Genomic DNA, 20,836 nt, shown 5'->3' with positions numbered 1-20,836 from the left:
AAAACAATTTTCACAATCAAGAGAATAACTTGTCTTTATTTTAGTAAAATAACAATAATACAGATGAATGGCAACTTCTAGTCAAGTTTCTCATTTAGTGTCATGTGATTAATTTCACATTTGAAGATATATGGAAGGGTCCCATCTTAGCCCACTACCAAATTTATTGATTATTTTCAATTCGTTTTATTATTTAATCTACTGGGTTTGTAACGCAACAAGCATCTTAATTTTGTTTTTATGGTAACATTTCTAATCAGGAGAGTAGAAACTGATACTTCTAACAATCCAATGTTAAACCATCCGAAAATTGATGCCACCAACAATGATACAAAATAATAACCAAGCACTCAAAGGCAGCAACAACATATAAATATGCAATACACAACTGCAGACCCATTCCCCCCAACCAAGTCATGCATATATGCATACACTATTTCTTAGAGGCAATTATTCAAACATGTAATATCCCCATTTTTTCAATCAATTCTTGTTTCTGAAATCAAATGGAAGCACAGAGATGATACCAAATGTGTGATATGGCTAACTCCAATTTGGGTGATGCAAGGATATGTGATAGGTAATATGTTCAAGAAAAATTCTGGCGAAATTTAAGAAACAGGAAAGGCGAAAGCAACATAGAAACCCAAATAGAGAACCCAAGAGAGAGCGGTTACCTTGGGTTCCGAGTTTTCACAAGATGAGGTGGATTGGAGTTCAATTCATACATGATTTAAAGACATGGATCCGAATAGATTCACTGGATTTGAAGAATTCATTTCACCCATGGGAACTTGATTTGAATAACGCATTTCATCCATGGGAACTCAGGGGCCTGAAAAGGGTAGGTTTTCAGCACTGGAAGGTGGTTGAAGTGATAGTGGTGGCCATTGAAAGGGTTAACGACGATGAGAAGCCATAGCCACAGATGAAGAGGAAGTTAGAGGTGAAGCCTCGGTGAACAAGAGCCCGATAAAATTTTCCCCCCCTTTTCCCTTCTTTTTTTCTCTTATTTTCCTCACTATTTTTTAAGGAAAATAATAGGGAAAATATTACAATATTTTCCTTTATATTTTTTTTCCATCATATTTTTCATGTCATCCAAACTAAAGAAAATCATTTTCCTTTGCATTTTTTTTTCTTTCTTTAGTATTTTCCAGGAACCAAACATAGCCTTAGGGACACTGCTGGCAACAAATGCATAACAAACTAGACAACTTAAATCTCTCCAAGCTCAACAACTATATATTTCTATAGATCTGCAAAGAACTGGAACTTACCTGAAGGAAAATGGAAGATTGATTCAAATATTTCAAGGGCAAGTGAGATACAGAGAATGAAACAAGACATAGGATAACACTACCTGAAGGGAAATGGAAGATTTGTTCAAATATTTCAATGGTCCTCAGCTGGCACCTCTTGTGGAGTTAAGAAGGGCTTTGGAGGCATTTGCAGGAGTTCTACATTCCCCTCTAGCATCTCTACCACTTTGCTCATTGAAGGTCGATCACTCGGCTTCAGCTGTATGCACCATAAGGCCACTATGATCATCTTCTTTGCAAGTTTCTGCTCTTCCTCTGTGGCATCTCCCATTTCTATGTCCTTTCCTTCAGAGAACTGGTCGTACACCCAAGAAGGAAAGTACATTTGGCTGGAATGCTCTGCAAACACATTCAAATTCTTCCTTCTGCCTGCCATTTCCATCAACAACATTCCAAAACTATAAACATCAGCTTTGTATGAGACTCCCCCAATGTTTTTGTAAACCAACTCTGGAGCCATATATCCCATTGTCCCTCTTGCTGCAGTTACAGACACAATGCTATGATCTGTTGGATACAGTTTTGCAAGGCCAAAGTCTGAAACCTTTGGACTGAAATTCTTATCAAGCAGAATGTTGTGAGGCTTGATGTCAAAATGTAGGATTTGCATATCACAACCTCGGTGTAAGTATTCAATCCCATGAGCCACTCCTAGAGAAATCTCATACATTTTCTCAAAGTTCAAAGAGATATTTGCTTCTGTTCGAGGGAATATGTACTTGTCCAGAGACCCATTGGGCATGAAGTCAAATACAAGAGCACGCTTCGATCCCTTGGCACAGAATCCAATTAGTTGGACCACATTGACATGATGGATCCTTCCAATTGTAGCAACTTCATTGATAAAATCCTGTCCATTGGCTTTGGAATTGACCATCTTTACAGCTACAAGACGGCCACTTTGAAGCTTTCCTTTAAACACTGAACCAAAACCTCCTTCACCCAATTTTTCCTTGAAATTTTTTGTCATCTTCTTAATGTTTGAGTAAGAGTACCTAATTGGCATTAGGTTGTTGTGACTTTGAATGAACTCTTCAATGTCACTGTAGATCCACAAATTCCTTCTTCGCCATTTATAGATCAAGAACACAAACACACATGGAATCCCACAACATCTCAGTGCAATATTAAGCTCTGGAAATGAAAATTACAGAAAATTAGCGATTAAACTTGAAGAATCACTCCATCTTTATTATCATTTTTTCCAAGTTCTAGTATGGTATCCTTTCATTTCTTTTCCTTTTCTGTTTATTGGGTTACAGAAAATATGTCTTGTAAAGCACATGTTCAGTTAAGTCGATGGCGTTCTGACCATATGTGTTTTGCATTTAGGAATTAAAAGGCCATCCATATTCAAATTTTATTGGATGCCTTCAAACACATGGCGTATCTATTTAAGTTGATCTTTGTTTCTCCATGACTTAAAACAGGGGAAAATCAAGTATCTTACCAAAGTAAGGGCCACCATCTGTTCAAAATAACAAAGAAAATAGAATCAAATGCAATACTGAAATAATTTGTAAATAGGCTTATGTATGAATGAAGGGAACACTTGGAGATGGAGAGAGAATTCTTACATTTCGCAGAGAAATAAAATGGATCCAACAAAGCTGCATTATACAGACAGGGAACATCAGCATAATAAAAGAATCAAGCCATAAAGCTGAAATATGAGTAAGCATAAGCAAAGAAGACTCCATGTTGTACACACCTCCTACAAATGTACAGCAACTGAGAACTAGAGACTCGACTTCACAATCTCAGTTGCCAAAATGGCCAAAACCTAATAATTTGGGGTTGATTTGCAGGGATAACAAGCAGCTCGGATGGAACCTAATAATTGCATTGCATTTAACTGAACACTTTTTAATCAGTAAAAAAATTGATAATGAAATTTTTGAAAGAAGCTGATCCAAATACAAAGGTTTTCCATGCCACTGTAAGGAGTAGACCAAAAAAGGAAAAAAAGGCAAATCTGGATCAACTGATGAATTAATGCAGATAAGGATCACTACTTTCATAGAGGATCTTTTAAGCATAAATATCTTTGACTTTGCAAAAGACAACAAGTATCTACTGGTAAAGCAGTTTAATCTTATCATCGTCTTAATGTTTCCTGGACAGAAAAAGGTAAAGTCTTACCACACGGCAGTTGTACTTTCCAAAGGACATAATCAAGGTAGCAAATACGAGGCCATAAAAGCTCAGTCCCATATAGCAGCCCATTGTGGATGCCTGAAAAGGAACTGTTGTTGATCTTCAGGTGGCTATTAGAAACCCAAACCACCATGCCAATACTGCAAGAGTCCTCCACATCTGATGCTCTTATGTCACCAACTACAACATAAGAATGTGTTTGCGATAAAGATAAAGAGAGGTTGGAAGAACTGTTTTTACTGCAAAGTGCTGTATCCAGGTAGGGGGCAGACTTCACTGGAGCTGCACACTCCAGGAAATTTACGGCTGAATTGAAAGCTGACAGCTCATATGGATCCCCATGGCTAAAATTTCCATGCATCAAAGACTGAAGAGGCAAAGAAGAACAATTATCTTTCTGTAGACCAACATCAACAACCCTCATTGTGAAGGTATCATAATTGATTTCTTCTACATGGTATTTTCCAGAGTATAAGTGCAAGATTGTATGATTATTCTCACAATCCAGTTCATAGTTGACCTTCCCACAGCTATGCTGATCACCTTTCAGTCGGAAAGGGTAAGTTATGTTACCCAATTTGCCACAAGAAGAGTGGCAAGCTTCACTTGTTGCAGAGAGTAGTAGTAGAACCAGGGCTGTGAAATTGTTAAATAAAAGCTTCATCGACATACCTAGATGGGATTTCCCCTCTTCCTTTCTTTTCTTTTCCCTCTTCTATTTGATTAAGAAGTAAGAATAATCACTTCTGCAATGATCACAACTGATCTTAGATAGAATGCATCTTAGTATCAGAAGTATATAATGTTGAACTTTACATTAAGCAGCAAGAATATCTCAACAAAGTAATTCAAAAGCCCTAATGTACACAATTTGATCATGCTGCATCTGTCCAACATTCACGGCAATTAAGATGACATAATTTATAGCCTTCAAGCAGTGATTAAAATTTTGAAAGATTGGCACATTACCTCTGCAATCCTCTTCCTGCAAATAAACTATTTTCTTGTAGTTTTATCTTTGGAGGAGGGCCCCATGACTGAAGAAGATTGCCAAATCAGCTTGGAAGACATAATTTCCTTGCAAATTTGAGAATGTGACGAGAAGCATTAACTTTCAGGATCTGGAGATCTGGGGAGGGCTGGAGTGCCCCACAAAGCTTGATTTTCAACTTTGGTGGCCATTATTTTTTGTTTTGGCGTCAAATACCGAAAGGCAAACCATTTGGGTGATTAAACTACGAAAGCGTACACATTCTTCCAAAAAGGATTATATATAGAAGAGATAGAAGAAAGGAATCTAAGGAAAGAGGTTGGATAAAAACAAGAGAAAATCAAAGGCTATGGTGAGAGATTTTGGTTTATGGACATGGTGGGTTGGGAGGATTACATCAAGGGTGTGAACATAGAAGATGAAGTAGACATCATTCAAAATGAGGATTAATTGAGGGAGGGTGAATACAATGTATATTTCAGAGAATATCCAATTTGGTATAGACTCTTATCTTCATATTTTGTGGTCATTCAAACCCCTTTTCTTTTCCATGTTCTTTGCCACCTTTTTGACACTACAACCACTTAATTTGGGGATTTTTTTTTTCTTTTTAAATATTATTTAAAAAATAGTTATTTAAACAAATAAATATAAAAATATAATATTTTTCACAATTTGTTATATTTTTACATTAAACTTATCTTTTTAAAAAACGAATTTACTTTTTCTATTGAACTAATCTTCTAAATAAATGAGTTCAATTTTTGTATTAAATTTGTCTTTTAAAAAATCGAATTCATTTTTTTACGAATTTGCCTTTTAAAGACATGAGTTTACTTTTACGTTAAACTAATTTTTTCAAAAAACGAGTTATACTTGAAATTAAAAAATGTGGTAATTTTAGAATTATTTTTTATAATACAATAAAAAGCCCCTTGATTAGGGCTCACAATCCATGCATTACTTTCTATAATAATAATAATTACTATTATTTGGATTTATTACTATTATTATTTTTTGTTTTGGCATCAAATACCGAAAGGCAAACCATTTGGGTGATTAAACTACGAAAACGTACACATTCTTCCAAAAAGGATTATATAGAAGAGATAGAAGAAAGGAATCTAAGGAAAGAGGTTGGATAAAAACAAGAGAAAATCAAAGGTTATGGTGAGAGATTTTGGTTTATGGACATGGTGGGTTGGGAGGATTACATCAGGGGTGTGCACATAGAAGATGAAGTAGGCATCATTTAGAATGGGGATGAATCGAGGGAGGGTGAACACAATGGATATTTCAAGGAATATCCAATTTGGTATAGACTCTTATCATCATATTTTGTTGTCATTCAAACCCTTTTTCTTTTCCATGTTCTTTGCCACCTTTTTGACACTACAACCACTTAATTTGGGGATTTTTTTTTCTTTTTAAGTATTATTTAAAAAATAGTTATTTAAAACAAATAAATATAAAAATTTAATATTTTTCACAATTTGTTATATTTTTACATTAAACTTATCTTTTTAAAAGACGAATTTACTTTTTCTATTGAACTTATCTTTTAAATACACGAGTTCATTTTTTGTATTAAATTTGTCTTTTAAAAAATCGAATTCATTTTTTACGAATTTGCCTTTTAAAGACATGAGTTTACTTTTACGCTAAACTAATTTTTCCATCTTAAGAGTTATACTTGAAATTAAAAAATGTGGTAATTTTAGAATTATTTTTTATAATACAATAAAAAGCCCCTTGATTAGGGCTCACGATCCATGCATTACTTTCTATAATAATAATAATAATAATAATAATAATAATTACTATTGTTTGGATTTATTACTATTATTATTTTTTGTTTTGGCATCAAATACCGAAACAGACCATTTGGGTGATTAAACTACAAAAATGTACACATTCTTCCAAAAAGGATTATATAGAAGAGATAGAAGAAAGGAATCTAAGGAAAGAGGTTGGATAAAAACAAGAGAAAATCAAAGGCTATGGTGAGAGATTTTGGTTTATGGACATGGTGGGTTGGGAGGATTACATTAGGGGTGTGCACATAGAAGATGAAGTAGGCATCATTCAGAATGGGGATGAATTGAGGGAGGGCGAACACAATGGATATTTCAAGCAGTATCCAATTTGGTATAGACTCTTATCATCATTTTTTGTGGTCATTCAAACCCCTTTTCTTTTCCATGTTCTTTGCCACCTTTTTGACACTACAACCACTTAATTTGGGGATTTTTTTTTCTTTTTAAGTATTATTTAAAAAATAGTTATTTAAACAAATAAATATAAAAATATAATATTTTTCACAATTTGTTATATTTTTACATTAAACTTATATTTTTAAAAGACGATTTTACTTTTTCTATTGAACTCATCTTTTAAATAAACGAGTTCAATTTTTGTATTAAATTTGTCTTTTAAAAAATCGAATTCATTTTTTATGAATTTGCCTTTTAAAGACATGAGTTTACTTTTACGTTAAACTAATTTTTTCAAAAAACGAGTTATACTTGAAATTAAAAAATGTGATAATTTTAGAATTATTTTTTATAATATAATAAAAAGCCCCTTGATTAGGGCTCACGATCCACGCATTACTTTCTATAATAATAATAATAATAATAATAATAATAATAATAATAATAATTACTATTATTTGGATTTATTACTATTATTATTTTTTGTTTTGGCATCAAATACCGAAAGGCAAACCATTTGGGTAATTAAACTACGAAAACGTACACATTCTTCCAAAAAGGATTATATGGAAGAGATAGAAGAAAGGAATCCAAGGAAAGAGGTTGGATAAAAACAAGAGAAAATCAATGGCTATGGTGAGAGATTTTGGTTTATGGACATGGTGGGTTGGGAGGATTACATCAGGGGTGTGCACATAGAAGATGAAGTAGACATCATTCAGAATGAGGATGAATTGAGGGAGGGAGAACACAATGGATATTTCAAGGAATATCGAATTTGGTATAGACTCTTATCATCATATTTTGTGGTCATTCAAACCCCTTTTTTTTTCCATGTTGTTTGCCACCTTTTTGACACTACAACCACTTAATTTGGGGATTTTTTTTTTCTTTTTAAGTATTATTTAAAAAATAGTTATTTAAACAAATAAATATAAAAATATAATATTTTTCACAATTTGTTATATTTTTACATTAAACTTATCTTTTTAAAAGACGAATTTACTTTTTTTATTGAACTCATTTTTTAAATAAACGAGTTTAATTTTTGTATTAAATTTGTCTTTGGAAAAAACGAATTCATATTTTACGAATTTGCCTTTTAAAAACATGAGTTTAGTTTTACGCTAAACTCGTTTTTCCAAAAAAAGAGTTATATTTGAAATTAAAAATGTGATAATTTTAGAATTATTTTTTATAATAGAATAAAAAGCCCCTTGATTAGGGCTCACAATCTATTTCACAATCCTTGAAATCAAAGATGGATAATTTTATTTATTTATTTTGTAAAAAAAATAAAAGAAAACAGGCCCAAAAAATCTATTTCCTTCTCTCTTATAATCTATTTCCTTCCTTACTTAACAAATGTACATTAAGAGCAAATACTGATGATGGATGTATAATATGGGGTGGCTAAAACTCCTTAGCCCACTAAGTCACTTAAAATGCAATCACATGATAAGCAGGTCATTGATTAGCCACTAGCCTATGGTATCATCTAAGGATAGGAAATAAAAAAATAATCTCCAAAATGAAGAATCACTAGACCAGTCTGTTTCTGTGTAGAATAAAATTATATCTTGACTTAAGGAGACCTGGGTGGTAGTATTTCTGTGGAATAGTTAAAAAAAAAGGTTAAGGTACACAGGCAAAACCATAAGATCTAGACAGCATAGGGGTTGCAGGCTGTATTCCAAATTCTAGAGATGAGGGGCTCCTCAAAAATAGTCCTCCATTTATTTTTCTTCTTGTTTGCTAAAGTCATTGCAGAGATCAATGAATGCAAGGAATCTAGCTGCAGTCACAATGGTCCAGCCATCCGGTACCCATTCTGGCTCAATGGCCACCAGCCAGACCACTGTGGCTCCCCCGGGTTTGAGCTATCCTGCACAAAGAAGAATCAGACGATGCTAAACCTCTCATATTCAGTCAAGTTCTTGGTGAAGGAAATAAATTACAGTTCTATGGAAATTCATGTCCATGACCCAGATCATTGCCATCTGAAAGAGCTTTTAAGCCTCAATATATCTGCCTCTCCCTTTCAGTTCAAAGAAGAAAATCAAGAACACTACAGCTTGTTCAATTGTTCATCAACTAGAACACATCCATATTATCAGTACTCCATCCCTTGTCTTAGCGTTCCTGGTTACCCAATTTATGTTGTTCCTTCCTCCCCACTCAGCAGCTTGAACCTATTCTATTGCCGCAAGATCAAAAACTTTTCACTCCCACACAGTATGTTTGATCAGGAAAATATTTTTTCCTTGGATTGGTCCAAACGGATATGTGGAAACTGCAGTGCAGAAAGTAAAAAATGCAGTTTGAAGAGTAATAGCAAGGAACCTGAAATCATATGTTTCGACAAAGCACCAAAAGGTACTACATTCATTCCACATCCTGCCTTTTTCTTTTTTTGTATATATTTACATTCCTAAAAACATATATCAACTCAAATGAAAGGGGGCTCATATCCTATACAATGTCTTAGCTTCATTTCTGAAGTGTGGATGCTGATGTCGATAAATATCTAATCTAAAAACAAAAACTAGTTCATTTGAGAAGGGGCAAACGTTTCAAAAGGATATGAGCTTATTTGATTCTTTTATGAAAATGAACCTGGAAGGCCAAAAGAAGGGATAAGAAGAGCAAGCAAGAGTGGAAATTTTAGAAGATATAAAAACAATTGAATTTGAACCCATATCAGAAACATATTGTGATTTGATAATGTCCTAAACATACCAAGTTAATAATTTTATTAAACATACCAAGCTAATAAGTTTATTACCTTTTACAGGAACATCAAGAAAACTAGCGGTTGCAGGTGAAATTTTCTATGCTCCTTCATTTTAAAGAATATGGGATTCTTTTATGAAAATGAACCTGGAAGGCCAAAAGAAGGGATAAGAAGAGCAAGCAAGAGTGGAAATTTTAGAAGATATAAAAACAATTGAATTTGAACCCATATCAGAAACATATTGTGATTTGATAATGTCCTAAACATACCAAGTTAATAATTTTATTAAACATACCAAGCTAATAAGTTTATTACCTTTTACAGGAACATCAAGAAAACTAGCGTTGCAGGTGAAATTTTCTATGCTCCTTCATTTTAAAGAATATGGGGACAATGGTTCTCAACTTGATTTCTTCTTCATTTTTAAGAATAAGGAGACAAGGATTCTCAAATTGGTTTCTCTATGTGCAGGTGCAATTCTTGGTTTCTTTCTTCTTGTGCTAGTGGTCATTGCATTATACTGGGTCTATAGCTCGGATAAAATAGAAAAGGAGAATCAATTAAAGATTGAGAAGTTTTTGGAGGACTATAGAGCTCTAAAGCCCTCTAGATACTCTTATGCTGATATTAAGAAAATTACAAATCAATTTAAGGACAAGTTGGGCCAAGGAGGTTATGGAACCGTATACAAAGGAAAGCTTTCCAATGAAATTCTTGTTGCAGTTAAGATCCTAAACAATTCTACAGGCAATGGGGAAGAGTTTATTAATGAAGTGGGAACAATGGGTAGAATCCACCACGTCAATGTGGTTCGCTTGGTAGGCTTCTGTGCTGATGGATTGAGGCGAGCCCTCATTTATGAGTTCTTACCAAATGAATCACTGGAGAAGTTCATATTCTCAGCTGCTATGAAGAACCAGTCACTTGGTTGGGAGAAGCTTCGAGATATTGCTCTAGGCATAGCCAAGGGAATTGAGTACCTTCACCAAGGGTGTGCCCAAAGAATCCTCCATTTTGACATAAAACCTCATAATATTTTGCTAGATCAGAATTTGAATCCAAAGATCTCCGATTTTGGTTTGGCCAAATTGTGCTCCAAGGAAAAAAGTGTGGTTTCTATGTCTGCAGCTAGAGGAACAATGGGCTATATTGCACCCGAAGTATTATCTAGAAATTTTGGGAATGTCTCCCATAAGTCAGATGTTTATAGTTTTGGAATGTTGTTACTTGAAATGGTAGGAGGGAGGAGGAACATTGATGTTACTGTGGAAAACACCAGCCAAGTATACTTCCCAGAATGGGTCTATAATCATTTGGATCAAGGAGAAGAATTGCATATCCGAATTGAGAAAGAAGGAGATGCTAAAATGGCAAAGCAACTAACTATAGTGGGGCTTTGGTGCATTCAGTGGTACCCAAAGGATCGTCCTTCCATGAAAGTTGTGGTTCAGATGTTGGAAGGAGAGGGAGACAATCTAACCATGCCATCTAATCCTTTCATCTCCATGGGTCCAACAAGAACAAATGGGCGCAGGCTTGAAAGACCTCTTCAACAAGAGCTAGCAGTCATCTCAGAATTAGAGTGAAAAATAAAGTTGGTAATGCCTGTCATATGAAAATGTAACTTAGGTGGAAATCAAGTGGTAATCATTTATGAAAATAAACTCTCATTACTACTGCCAACAGAACAATGCTTGTATAACTGGATACTTTTTGGGGCTCAATAGCAGTTGAAACTCAGAAAGATTGCTTAAAACTCACCACTTTGGTCATTTTAACTGCTTCAAATTTGGAGTTGTGTAGTTTTAATTCCTGGAAAACTCAGTTTCCCTTCGTTTCCTCATTTTCTTCATCTGTTCTTCAATGTTGCATATGCCAAAAGGTAGCTTTAGCAGGACAAAACCAAAACAATTGCATTTACAAAGCAAAACCTAGAAACAGTGAAAATAAACAATGCCATTTTCTAATCAGCAGAGAATGAAAAATGTGGAAATCAAAGGTTGTGGTAGTGGTGAATGGAGAAGAATCTTTGAAGCCATGAAGCAAGGGCAGAAATGAAGATATTTTTTTCCACTGAGGGGAAGAAATAAAGAAATATAAAACGATTGCTATGTTAATTGGAACAGAAGAAAAGATATGCAAAAAAATGGCATCAACACAAGAAACAAAGAGACCTAAGAAGATTTATAAAAAAAAAAAAGGGGGGGGGGGAACCTAGCATACTGTCATTTTGACTGGGCACAAATGGAAACAAAACAATGTAACTGATAATAAAAATCTGAAAAAGAAAAAGAAAAATCAAAGTAGGTTTTTTCTTTTTCCAGGGACAGGAGAAAAAATTAACCTTACTAGAAACAACAAAACTAACACAAGCTGAAAGATGTCATACTAACAAACAGAAATGTGAACAGAGAAAACAACAATATCAAGGATGCAAAATGATAAAACCAAAACTGAGAAAGTTCTCACAAAAAACACAACATTTATGTTTCTCCATTCCTTCTCTCAGGATTACAAAACTTTTCCTCTTTGTGCCAAAATGTTGCATCTGCTTTCCTCTGATCCCTCTCTCAAGATTAAAATGCAGCCATCCCTCTCTCGAGATTAGAATGCAGCCTTTAACTTTCTCTGTTACCCTCAACCCAAATGTGGCTTTTGAATCTCTGTTTTCATTCACCCTCAAAGTTTTTGGATCACTCTGTGCATTGAGGCTGTTATTTAGGGGCATCATTAATATTGGAACAGCCAGCCTTGCTAGCAATAGAGACATAACAAACTAGACTACTCAATTCCCTGCAAACCAAATAATTATATCTCTAGAATCTGCAAAGAAATGGAACTAGTCTGAAGGGAAATGGAAAGACTTATTCCAAATTTTCAAGAGCAAAGGAGAAGGTAATTCAAACACCTGGATTAATGCTTTATTGTTATATCTATAGATTCTTATTTCTAGGATGTCAAGCAAGTGCATCAAGACAGCACATTAGACTGATGTATGTGCATTATATATATATACATACAAATATACTATTACAGAGCATGAACATAGATATAGAGTAACATTACCTTCTTTCTAAGATTATTGTGTCCATGGCATCATGTGATGAAATCATTATCCCCATTGGAATTCTTCTTATGATCTTCAATGATGTTTCCAGAGAACATAAAGAAGGCCTGGTTGGGATTTTCAAGCATTTAACATCCCCTTTGATCATCTTGAAGCCTTTGATATTGAAGGATGGTCCTCGGTCTTCAGCTCTATACACCACATTGCAACTATCATCATCTTCTTGTTTCATTCTTGACAGCATCTCCCATTTGCGTGTATCGATCCATCTATTTGTGAATGTTTATCCTCAGAATACAAGGGGAAAAAAGGCGCTTTTTTGCTTTCACTTCTCTTTATGATCCTCTCATTATTTGAAAAAAGACTGTAATTAACTAACATGAGTTAGAACTTATAAAAGTAACAACAAATAAGCTTATGATAGCGGTGAATGACTACAAGACTCCTGATTGAGGGTTAAGCTTCATATGCTCAGGCACATGAACTAAAATTCGATAACAAAATATTAATAAAATTTATATAAGACTGAAGTCTATGAAATGTACAGTCTCAGTTTAATGGAAGAATTCTTTTGTACATACCAGAATTCAACTGATGAACATCAGAAATGTTTCCCAACTAATCCGAATAAGAGTAACAAGATTTTAGCTCCTATTCATTCCATTAGTTTTCTCTAACAACCCCGCTTGGTCATGGGTACTGTGTAAATTATGCTGGTGACATACCCAAGAAATGCGCAAACTCAAGTTCCATCATCTATCGACATTAAAGTTTCCAAAAGCATTGAAAATGGAGATTCAATCTTTACAATGCAATTAATTGATTTTCAAATTCTTCACAAATAACAATATAATTTTCAGCTTATTCAGGTAACATAATGATTCCAGAGATGAAAATAAAAATGGAGTTAAAAGTTCACAAGATATCTTCCATACTGAATGCATCACTTTTTCCCTTAGGTCCATTTTTTCTTTTGGGTTATTCATAATTTTCTCCTTACACTACCTTGAAGTTTTGAAAACCTTTGAAGAGTTAGATCCTTCCAAGCACTTCTCTGATGTGTCAATAATAATTTTCAGGTATCTTCTAAAAATTCCTATATATTTCTAAATCTAGAACAAAGAAAACAAACAGAACTGCATAATTGAGGTCTTTTGTTCTCCTTTCTACTTATGTTCCATGCATCCATGTGATATACTCAAAAGTAACAGATGGCTGCATGAACATGCATCTAATAGTACTGAGTTCCTTTTCTGTGTCCAATATCAATTACATCCTTTGCACCTTATGCTTCTAATACGAAAATACCAAAATAGGAGTTCAAGTACCATTTCCCATCAGTTTATAAGCGAACAAAAAAGATCCTTTCACATTAAGGTCAAAAACTAACTGATGGTTACCTGCTGCACACTGAAGAACCCCTTGGTCATCATCCAGAAAAGAGTGTCTAAACTTCAATCTTCCCTGGGAAATTTACTGACATAAATAGTCCACGTGGCTAATTTTCAACACCCAATGATCATGGCTGCATCTAGAAACAACCATATTAATACAGAAGCACAACAGGAAAAACAGACTATGTTATTCAAGGAATATGGAGTTACCCATAAGAAAAGTCCCTTACTGCCAAGCTCCAGATGTACTGCACTATATACGATAATGTTATGCAACTACCCAGCAATGATAATTTTCTCGATCCAGCAATTTTTTCCCAGCCCATGCTTCCACCATAACAGTCTTTGCCATTTCATCTTGATATTCTCATATCCCAAGCACCTCATCAATTAGTATATGAGCTTCATACATCCGATCCTCTCCACTTAAGATGCAAAGTAAGCAATTACTCTATATAAGCAAAGCACTTAAGTACAAAATCATTGGCAAACATTTCTTCAAATACTTTGAAGGCAAGAATGCTCTAAAGACATTTCAGTTGTTTTCACAAGAGACCAGACTTGAGAAAAACACCCATTATGCATTAAATGTGACCCTTATGACCCATGAAGTAGTTTGTGAGAATTACAATGAATTATTGTTTTCCCTGGGGTCTTGCCCTTTCAGACCCACAATTCACAGAACACCAGCTTCCTCTCAGGGGTGACCAATGCAATATACATTATCATATCACATTCAATCTGTTTTCTTTCCATCAAATCAACAAATCTATAAGCAAATTCAAGCTCTCCCCCTCCTTTAAGAAGTGATCTATCAGAAGGGTATAAAACTGGCATTTGGCACAAAGCCCTCCTCCAACAGATTATAAAGTATAAACATCCATTATTTGTCATGTTGTTCTTCCCTAATTCAGTTGAAATAAATCTATACTATTCTTTTGTTCATGCCTGTACTACTCCATACTGAGACATGTATCATTCTAGTCATTGAACACTTCTTGTAACTCTATTAATGAATTTGCGTAACTTTTTTGAAATTTTCACTAGATATACTGGATTCCAAATCAAGGAAAGAGCTAACAATTAGATTAATTGCCAAGTTTAGTAATTTTTAAAATAATTTACAATCAATTAAAATTAGTTAACAAGTTTAGCCATTTTTAAAACAACTTAGATATCAAAATTGAGTCAATTAGTACCATAATTCTTCATACCAAAACTAGTTCAAAATTACTAAACTTAAGTTAGAATTAAAATAAGTTTGGTTTGGAAAATTTTGGTATTAATAGACTTGATTTTTGCATTTTAAATTATTTTTAAAAATTATTAAACTCGTTAAAAAATCTAATAATTAAGTTTTTACATATTTAGAATGAGTTTGTGTAAAGGCCCTCTCTCTCGTTTTGAGTCCCTTCACGATTTTCAAATGCATCTACTTAGTCAAGAGAAGTTCATTTTATATATAATATCAAGAATTAATTATTTTTTTAATCAATGTCGGATATCATAATCACCCCCTCCCCACATCCTATCCAGATAGGATAACCTCATCATGTTTCACAAAATTATAAAGTCAAAAAAAATCTCATACTAAGGTCAATGAGAATTCATTGGGTTTAGAATTCATTGACTTTGATAGTATTTTATAACAACTTTCACCCTCTCATATCCTCTTAATCAAATAAATGTATATTAAAGTCATGAGAATTCATTGGATTCAAAATGGACGATATTCATACAAAAAGGAACTATATCATAGGACAATATTTAAAGAATGAAATGAGAGTGATCCATAATTTTGGTATGGAATTCTATCTAATTTCCTAAAAGGTGTGCGTATATCTAGTCTCACAATATCATAGGACACGACAAAACCGTTATGTTTGCATGTAAGAGAAAATTATGATATTCTATGTTGGTCATGGAAAAAAGGTTCTTTAACATTGCATGGCTTCCCAAGGCCTTGGGAAGTGATCCACAAATGAGTGCAGTGAAAATTAATGTAATTGAGGAAGATGGAGGGAGGTACCATTCAGGTGATAATCATTTTCTATGTTCTAGCTTGTGCTTTGAAAAAGGAACAATAAAAGGAAAAACCATTAAGTTCCCTTTGGATTTTCAGGCATAAATTAATTTCTTAAGAAGCCATATCTTCCAAGCCTCTTTAGTTTCTCAGAGGTTGGCCAAGTTTTAGATTTGCTGTAATAAAAGACACCATAAATCATTTCAACCTTCTGTTTTCTTTCAATGTTTATCCTCATGTGTAGAGCTTCGTCATCAAGGCAGTGCAAGTTGATCAACAATTGCATAGAGACAACCAAGCAATAAAAAAAAAATGTGTCAATGTCCTTTCGGAATTCTTAATCTGTCCTTTGTGTTGAGCACAGATGGTACCAGGAGGGCAACCTTATCGTCCTTAAGTCTTGGACTTGGGTTCGAATCCTGGGGAGGCCACTCTGGTATCCGGCCCATGCGGCTGACCAGGGCCAAACAAACAAATGACGTCCCAACAAAAACGTCGGCCTTTTTGCTCTGGTGTCCGGGTTGGGCCGGACAGCGCAAAGTCTTATGGGGCCATTTGTTAATTTGGCCCTTGGGGGTGACTTCCCCAGGATTCGAACCCAAGTCCAAGACTTAAGGACGATAAGGTTGCCCTCCTGGTACCATCTGTGCTGATGGTACCAAGAGGGCAACCTTATCGTCCTTAAGTCTTGGGCTTGGGTTCGAATCCTGGGGAGGCCACTCTGGTATCCGGCCCATGCGGCTGCCCAGGGCCAAACAAACAAATGACGTCCCAACACTTTGCATGTGGCACATTCGTGCTATGGTTCAAGATCTACCAAAACATAATTCTAAATTATCAGAATCACTAGATTATTAATCACTGTTGAGGATTTAACCCTAAACTAGCTTGTGTCACGGTGTATTGATCCCCATGTGCCAAGTACAAAATACATACATATAGCCGGATGTTGGATGTTGGATGTTGGATGTTTGGTTGAGACATGAGTGATATTGATTGATTTATAAACTCGTTAATTTGAGAGTATTAAGGGTTTATGTAATTATTATTTTGTTTTAAAATTTCCTATGATTTTTATTGCCTTGAATACTCAAGGTTGCTATAGAATCAAATGAAGATTATATAAGTATGGGTACGCAGTTAATTGATGATAAGTAAAAGGTATAGATGGTTCAAATAATTAATCTCGACTTTTTAATTTTCTTTATTAGTTATATCAATTATAATTAAAGGTGGAAGATACCTATATAAAAGAATATTCAATTGCACAATCAAACATAAGGTAACATAAAAAAATAAAAAAGCCTATCAAGAAACCCCTTGGTATAAAAATTCACAAATAGTCTTTTAATCTACTAAATATGATAAAATGGTATATAATTTCAACTAATTAGACGTATCTACCCCATATGATTTTATATCATCAACCCTCGATACTTTTTTTCTACTTCTCTTATACAATACTTCTTTGCTCTTCCAAGTGGATTATTAGAAACTCTTATCAAAGTTTACTCAATGTGAAATTCAAACCTTTATTATCACCGATAGACATATTCAAGAAGAATTTTGAAAGATATGAGAAATAGAGGTTCTTTGTGGGGTACAAGAGTCCTCCAATTTTTAATAAAATAAATTATTTCATATCGGAAAAAAAAAAACCCTAAAAATCATAAAGGGGAGTTTCCCAATTTTAAACTTTCCAAGAGCAAGTTTTTAGAATTTGAAGTAGAATAGGAAAATAAAAACTCTCATAGGAACGCCTCTTAGGGACATTTGAATGTTCAACCTTATTCAGATTTTCAAGTTTGCAATTTTCCATATTTGTCTTAATAATTTCCATCAAATTTCTTATATTAGTTGTTCCAAAAGTTTTACTAACTAATTTAATTCATACTTACCCTTGAATTTAATGACTCTGAAACAATCTAAATCCAGATGTAATGAAGTCCGAAGTTGTCTTAAGACCGATAAAACCCAAGGAAATAAGTTGTATTCTAATCTATAAAAATTAGAAAAAAAAAAAGAATAAAATTACCAATCAAACCCTAATACACTAACTAGTCCGTTAATATGATGATCATTTTCTAACTTGTGCTTTCAAAGAGGAACAATAAAAGGGAAAATCATCGAGTCCCCTTTGGATTTTCAAGCATTAATTTTCTTAAGCCATTTTCTCCTAAGCCTCTTAGTTTCTCAGAGGGTCGGCTCAGCTTCAGATTTACTGCAATAAACAACACTCAACTTAGAATATTATATATTTCAACCTTCTGTTTTCTTTTAATATTTATTCTCTTAAAGCTCATGTTGAGCTTTGTCACCAAGGCAGTGCAAGCCCAACACTTGCATGGAGACAACCAGGCAAAAATAATTCATAATCTCTCCTTTGCATGTGACACATTCGTGTTATGGTTCAAGATTTACCAAAAAATAATTCTTAGTTATAAGAATCTCTAGATTATTATTATTATTATTATTATTATTATTAATCCCTGCCGAGGATTTAACCCTAAACTTGCTTCCGTCGCGGTGTATTGATCCCCATGTGCCAAGTACAAAATGCGTACATATAGACCCATGTTGAATCCAGCTCACACACGTGCACATGCACACGTACACACCAAAATATTTTACAATAATTGTTATTTTTTTATTATTATGTAAAATGTATAGCAAGATCGTAATGGTAGATTGTGTAAGTTAATGACATTTCTAGCATTGACCCATGCAAACATGTTCCCTTGTAAGGATGCATTGCCCATTCAGCCAGAATCTTTAGACCCCAACTTGCCATTACACTCCCATTTCTCCCCACCTTCTCTCCATCATCTTCTCCCTTCATTTTCTTATCATTTTCTTGGTGCCCAATCACACCCAGCAGGAAGGAAAATGGAATCACAACAACATTAGAAAAATCCATAAATTGATCATGCTGGCACAACCGTTACCGCAAGCTTTATTATTTCTGCCACTGCTTCTTCGCCTGATCAGCAGGATCAGACAAATGGGGCCTGTGATAATTGAAGAGAGACCAGTAGACATGTATCAAATTTTATATATGGGGTTTGCTTGTTATTGATGTTTTTGTGAGGGAAACAACTTGATCGGATCTAGATCTCAGTTCTGGCCCTTTGGGGGCAGAAATATGTAGCATTCTTATTATTTTCAGAGGGTGTTTGATGCAGAAATTGAATGATTTTGTTTGGTTTCCGTCTACTTCTCATCAGATATAGAGTTTGAATGATTTTTGTCATCTTGGTGACATTCATTTAATTTTGTTTTTTAATAGTTTTCTTGAACTTCCAAGTTCCAAGGAGTAGGTCCAGGACAAGATAGGGTAGATAAGAGGAGATAGCTTGGTTACATTATTGCACTGGCCCATGATATACATTGAACTCTATACCCCCTCAGTATTGTGTCTTGTGAAGGTCTTGGAGCTTGTCGCCATAAGGCCTTGTCCATTGTGGTAGGGACAAACAAAGGCAAGGCAGATGCAACAAAAGGATCAATAATATTAGATAAATGTCAACAAAAAAAAAAATTGCAGATTCCAATTCTCTTATGGTGGCTTTCTGATTAATATCCAACTAGTACTGCTACTAGATTACATGTCAATGCCCTTTTAGCACGGCGAACTTCAAGACTAACCCGCCGCCCTTAAGGCCTTTTTGAAGTTCTAAACACGAATTAGGGCGATTGGAGATAACCCCACCTTAGCCTATTTTGTTCTACTCAAAGCTAATTAGGGTTGTCTATGCTCGCCCTAATTCATGTTTAGAACTTCAAAAAGACCTTAATGGAGGCGGCTTGGTCTTAAGGCCTTTTTGAAGTTCCAAACACGATTTAGGACAACTCGAGACAACCCCACCATATCCAATTCATCTTGAGGTGTCACTTGGAGTATATCCATGGTCATTTTATGTACATGTATTTAATCTAAAGTTGGATTGTGAATGAGGGTTGAGTAGAACACAAATAGCCTAATTCATGACTATGTTTTTGCTTTCAAAGCAGCCCGTACGAAGCGATACAAACCGGTCTACATTAGCACCTAGTTTTGCACTAATCTAATGCTAAATCCATCAAAATTTATATACTTAAAACCATAACTTTGTTGGATTGTTGCCTGAACTAACATGGGCTTTGTTTAGATTTGTCTACAAGAAATATTAACAAAACTTAACACACTGCCACAGATTTCTTCATTTTTGTTCCAAAGTTCCCATTGTCCCTCTAATATGGGACATTACAGCTAATTGATGAATATTTCAGAAATGGTTTAGAGCCCCAATGCATTGTGCTGATTCAGTATTAAGATAAGCATCAGCCATTAAAAAAAAAAAATTGATCGTCAAGTTGGTGTCTAGGAAGCTCACCAAAACAATTTTTTTTGAGGCAGCATTAAGATTGATTAATGCAGCATTAGTACTTTATGTTATTTTTAATTGCAATTGTGTTGCGCATGGAGGCTCAAAGTCTTCAACCCTAATATATAACTATAGAGATCTAAATCCCATCGATCTTTTCCTGAATATTAGACTTTTTTTCAGAAATTTGGACACAGGAGTTTATAAATAATTAGCGTTTGAATATGGTTGTTAAGCAGATTAATTTCTCATGGCTAAAAGAATATTTGGACTAATACGATTTTGACCGATCGAAAAAAATTGAACTGTGAATCTATAGCTAAAGACAATTGATGCCCATTCTAGTTGATATAATTTTTTAGTTGATTTTCCAATTTGTTTACTTACTATTATTTTTTAACATTGCCAGTTGGGATGACAAGTGCCTTCAATGGCCAGCCTCCCTCGATTGCTTCTCTAGGGCTGCCCACCCTTTAAATATAAAGCTGAAGGGCCTTCCCCTTTGTATCACAGGTTAACAAAGAAGATTGAGATAGAGGGAGAGAATCAAGAAGCAGATAAGAAGAGAAAA

General features: G+C 34.4%; 2 protein-coding genes and 1 long non-coding RNA gene across 6 annotated transcripts; 1 reads left to right on the top strand and 2 right to left on the bottom strand.

Moving 5' to 3' along the window:
- Positions 1–1,281: 1,281 nt before the first annotated feature.
- LOC100263570 (rust resistance kinase Lr10) lies at positions 1,282–4,996 on the bottom strand. Of its 3 annotated transcripts, XM_019226154.2 has the most exons (6): positions 4,449–4,945; positions 4,152–4,225; positions 3,465–3,846; positions 2,900–2,932; positions 2,773–2,790; positions 1,282–2,456 (listed from the first exon to the last, which is right to left on the bottom strand). In XM_019226154.2, the coding sequence occupies exons 3-6, from the start codon at positions 3,838–3,840 to the stop codon at positions 1,396–1,398; spliced, it is 1,488 nt and encodes a 495-aa protein (XP_019081699.1). In that variant the 5' UTR covers positions 3,841–3,846; positions 4,152–4,225; positions 4,449–4,945; the 3' UTR covers positions 1,282–1,395. The 3 variants fall into 3 exon arrangements, with proteins under 3 accessions (XP_019081699.1, XP_019081698.1, XP_019081700.1); XM_019226153.2 differs by having other exon boundaries at positions 3,465–4,225; positions 4,449–4,996; XM_019226155.2 differs by having other exon boundaries at positions 4,152–4,911.
- A 3,248-nt stretch (positions 4,997–8,244) lies between these two features.
- LOC100241305 (rust resistance kinase Lr10) lies at positions 8,245–11,189 on the top strand. 2 transcript variants are annotated; one of them, XM_019225821.2, is made up of 4 exons: positions 8,435–9,059; positions 9,478–9,504; positions 9,742–9,767; positions 9,889–11,189. In XM_019225821.2, the coding sequence occupies exons 1-4, from the start codon at positions 9,037–9,039 to the stop codon at positions 11,001–11,003; spliced, it is 1,191 nt and encodes a 396-aa protein (XP_019081366.1). In that variant the 5' UTR covers positions 8,435–9,036; the 3' UTR covers positions 11,004–11,189. The 2 variants fall into 2 exon arrangements, with proteins under 2 accessions (XP_019081365.1, XP_019081366.1); XM_019225820.2 differs by lacking the exon at positions 9,742–9,767 and having other exon boundaries at positions 8,245–9,059.
- Positions 11,190–11,630: 441 nt separating this feature from the next.
- LOC104882105 (uncharacterized) lies at positions 11,631–14,869 on the bottom strand. The gene is made up of 3 exons (XR_009464438.1): positions 14,089–14,869; positions 13,885–14,009; positions 11,631–12,848 (listed from the first exon to the last, which is right to left on the bottom strand). It is a non-coding gene; the product is annotated as an uncharacterized LOC104882105 (long non-coding RNA).
- Positions 14,870–20,836: the final 5,967 nt, after the last annotated feature.

Source organism: Vitis vinifera, chromosome 16 (assembly GCF_030704535.1).
Source record: "Vitis vinifera cultivar Pinot Noir 40024 chromosome 16, ASM3070453v1".
NCBI classification, from domain to species: Eukaryota; Viridiplantae; Streptophyta; class Magnoliopsida; order Vitales; family Vitaceae; genus Vitis; species Vitis vinifera.
Note: the sequence above shows the minus strand (reverse complement) of the source record. Positions and strands in the feature narration are given on the sequence as shown.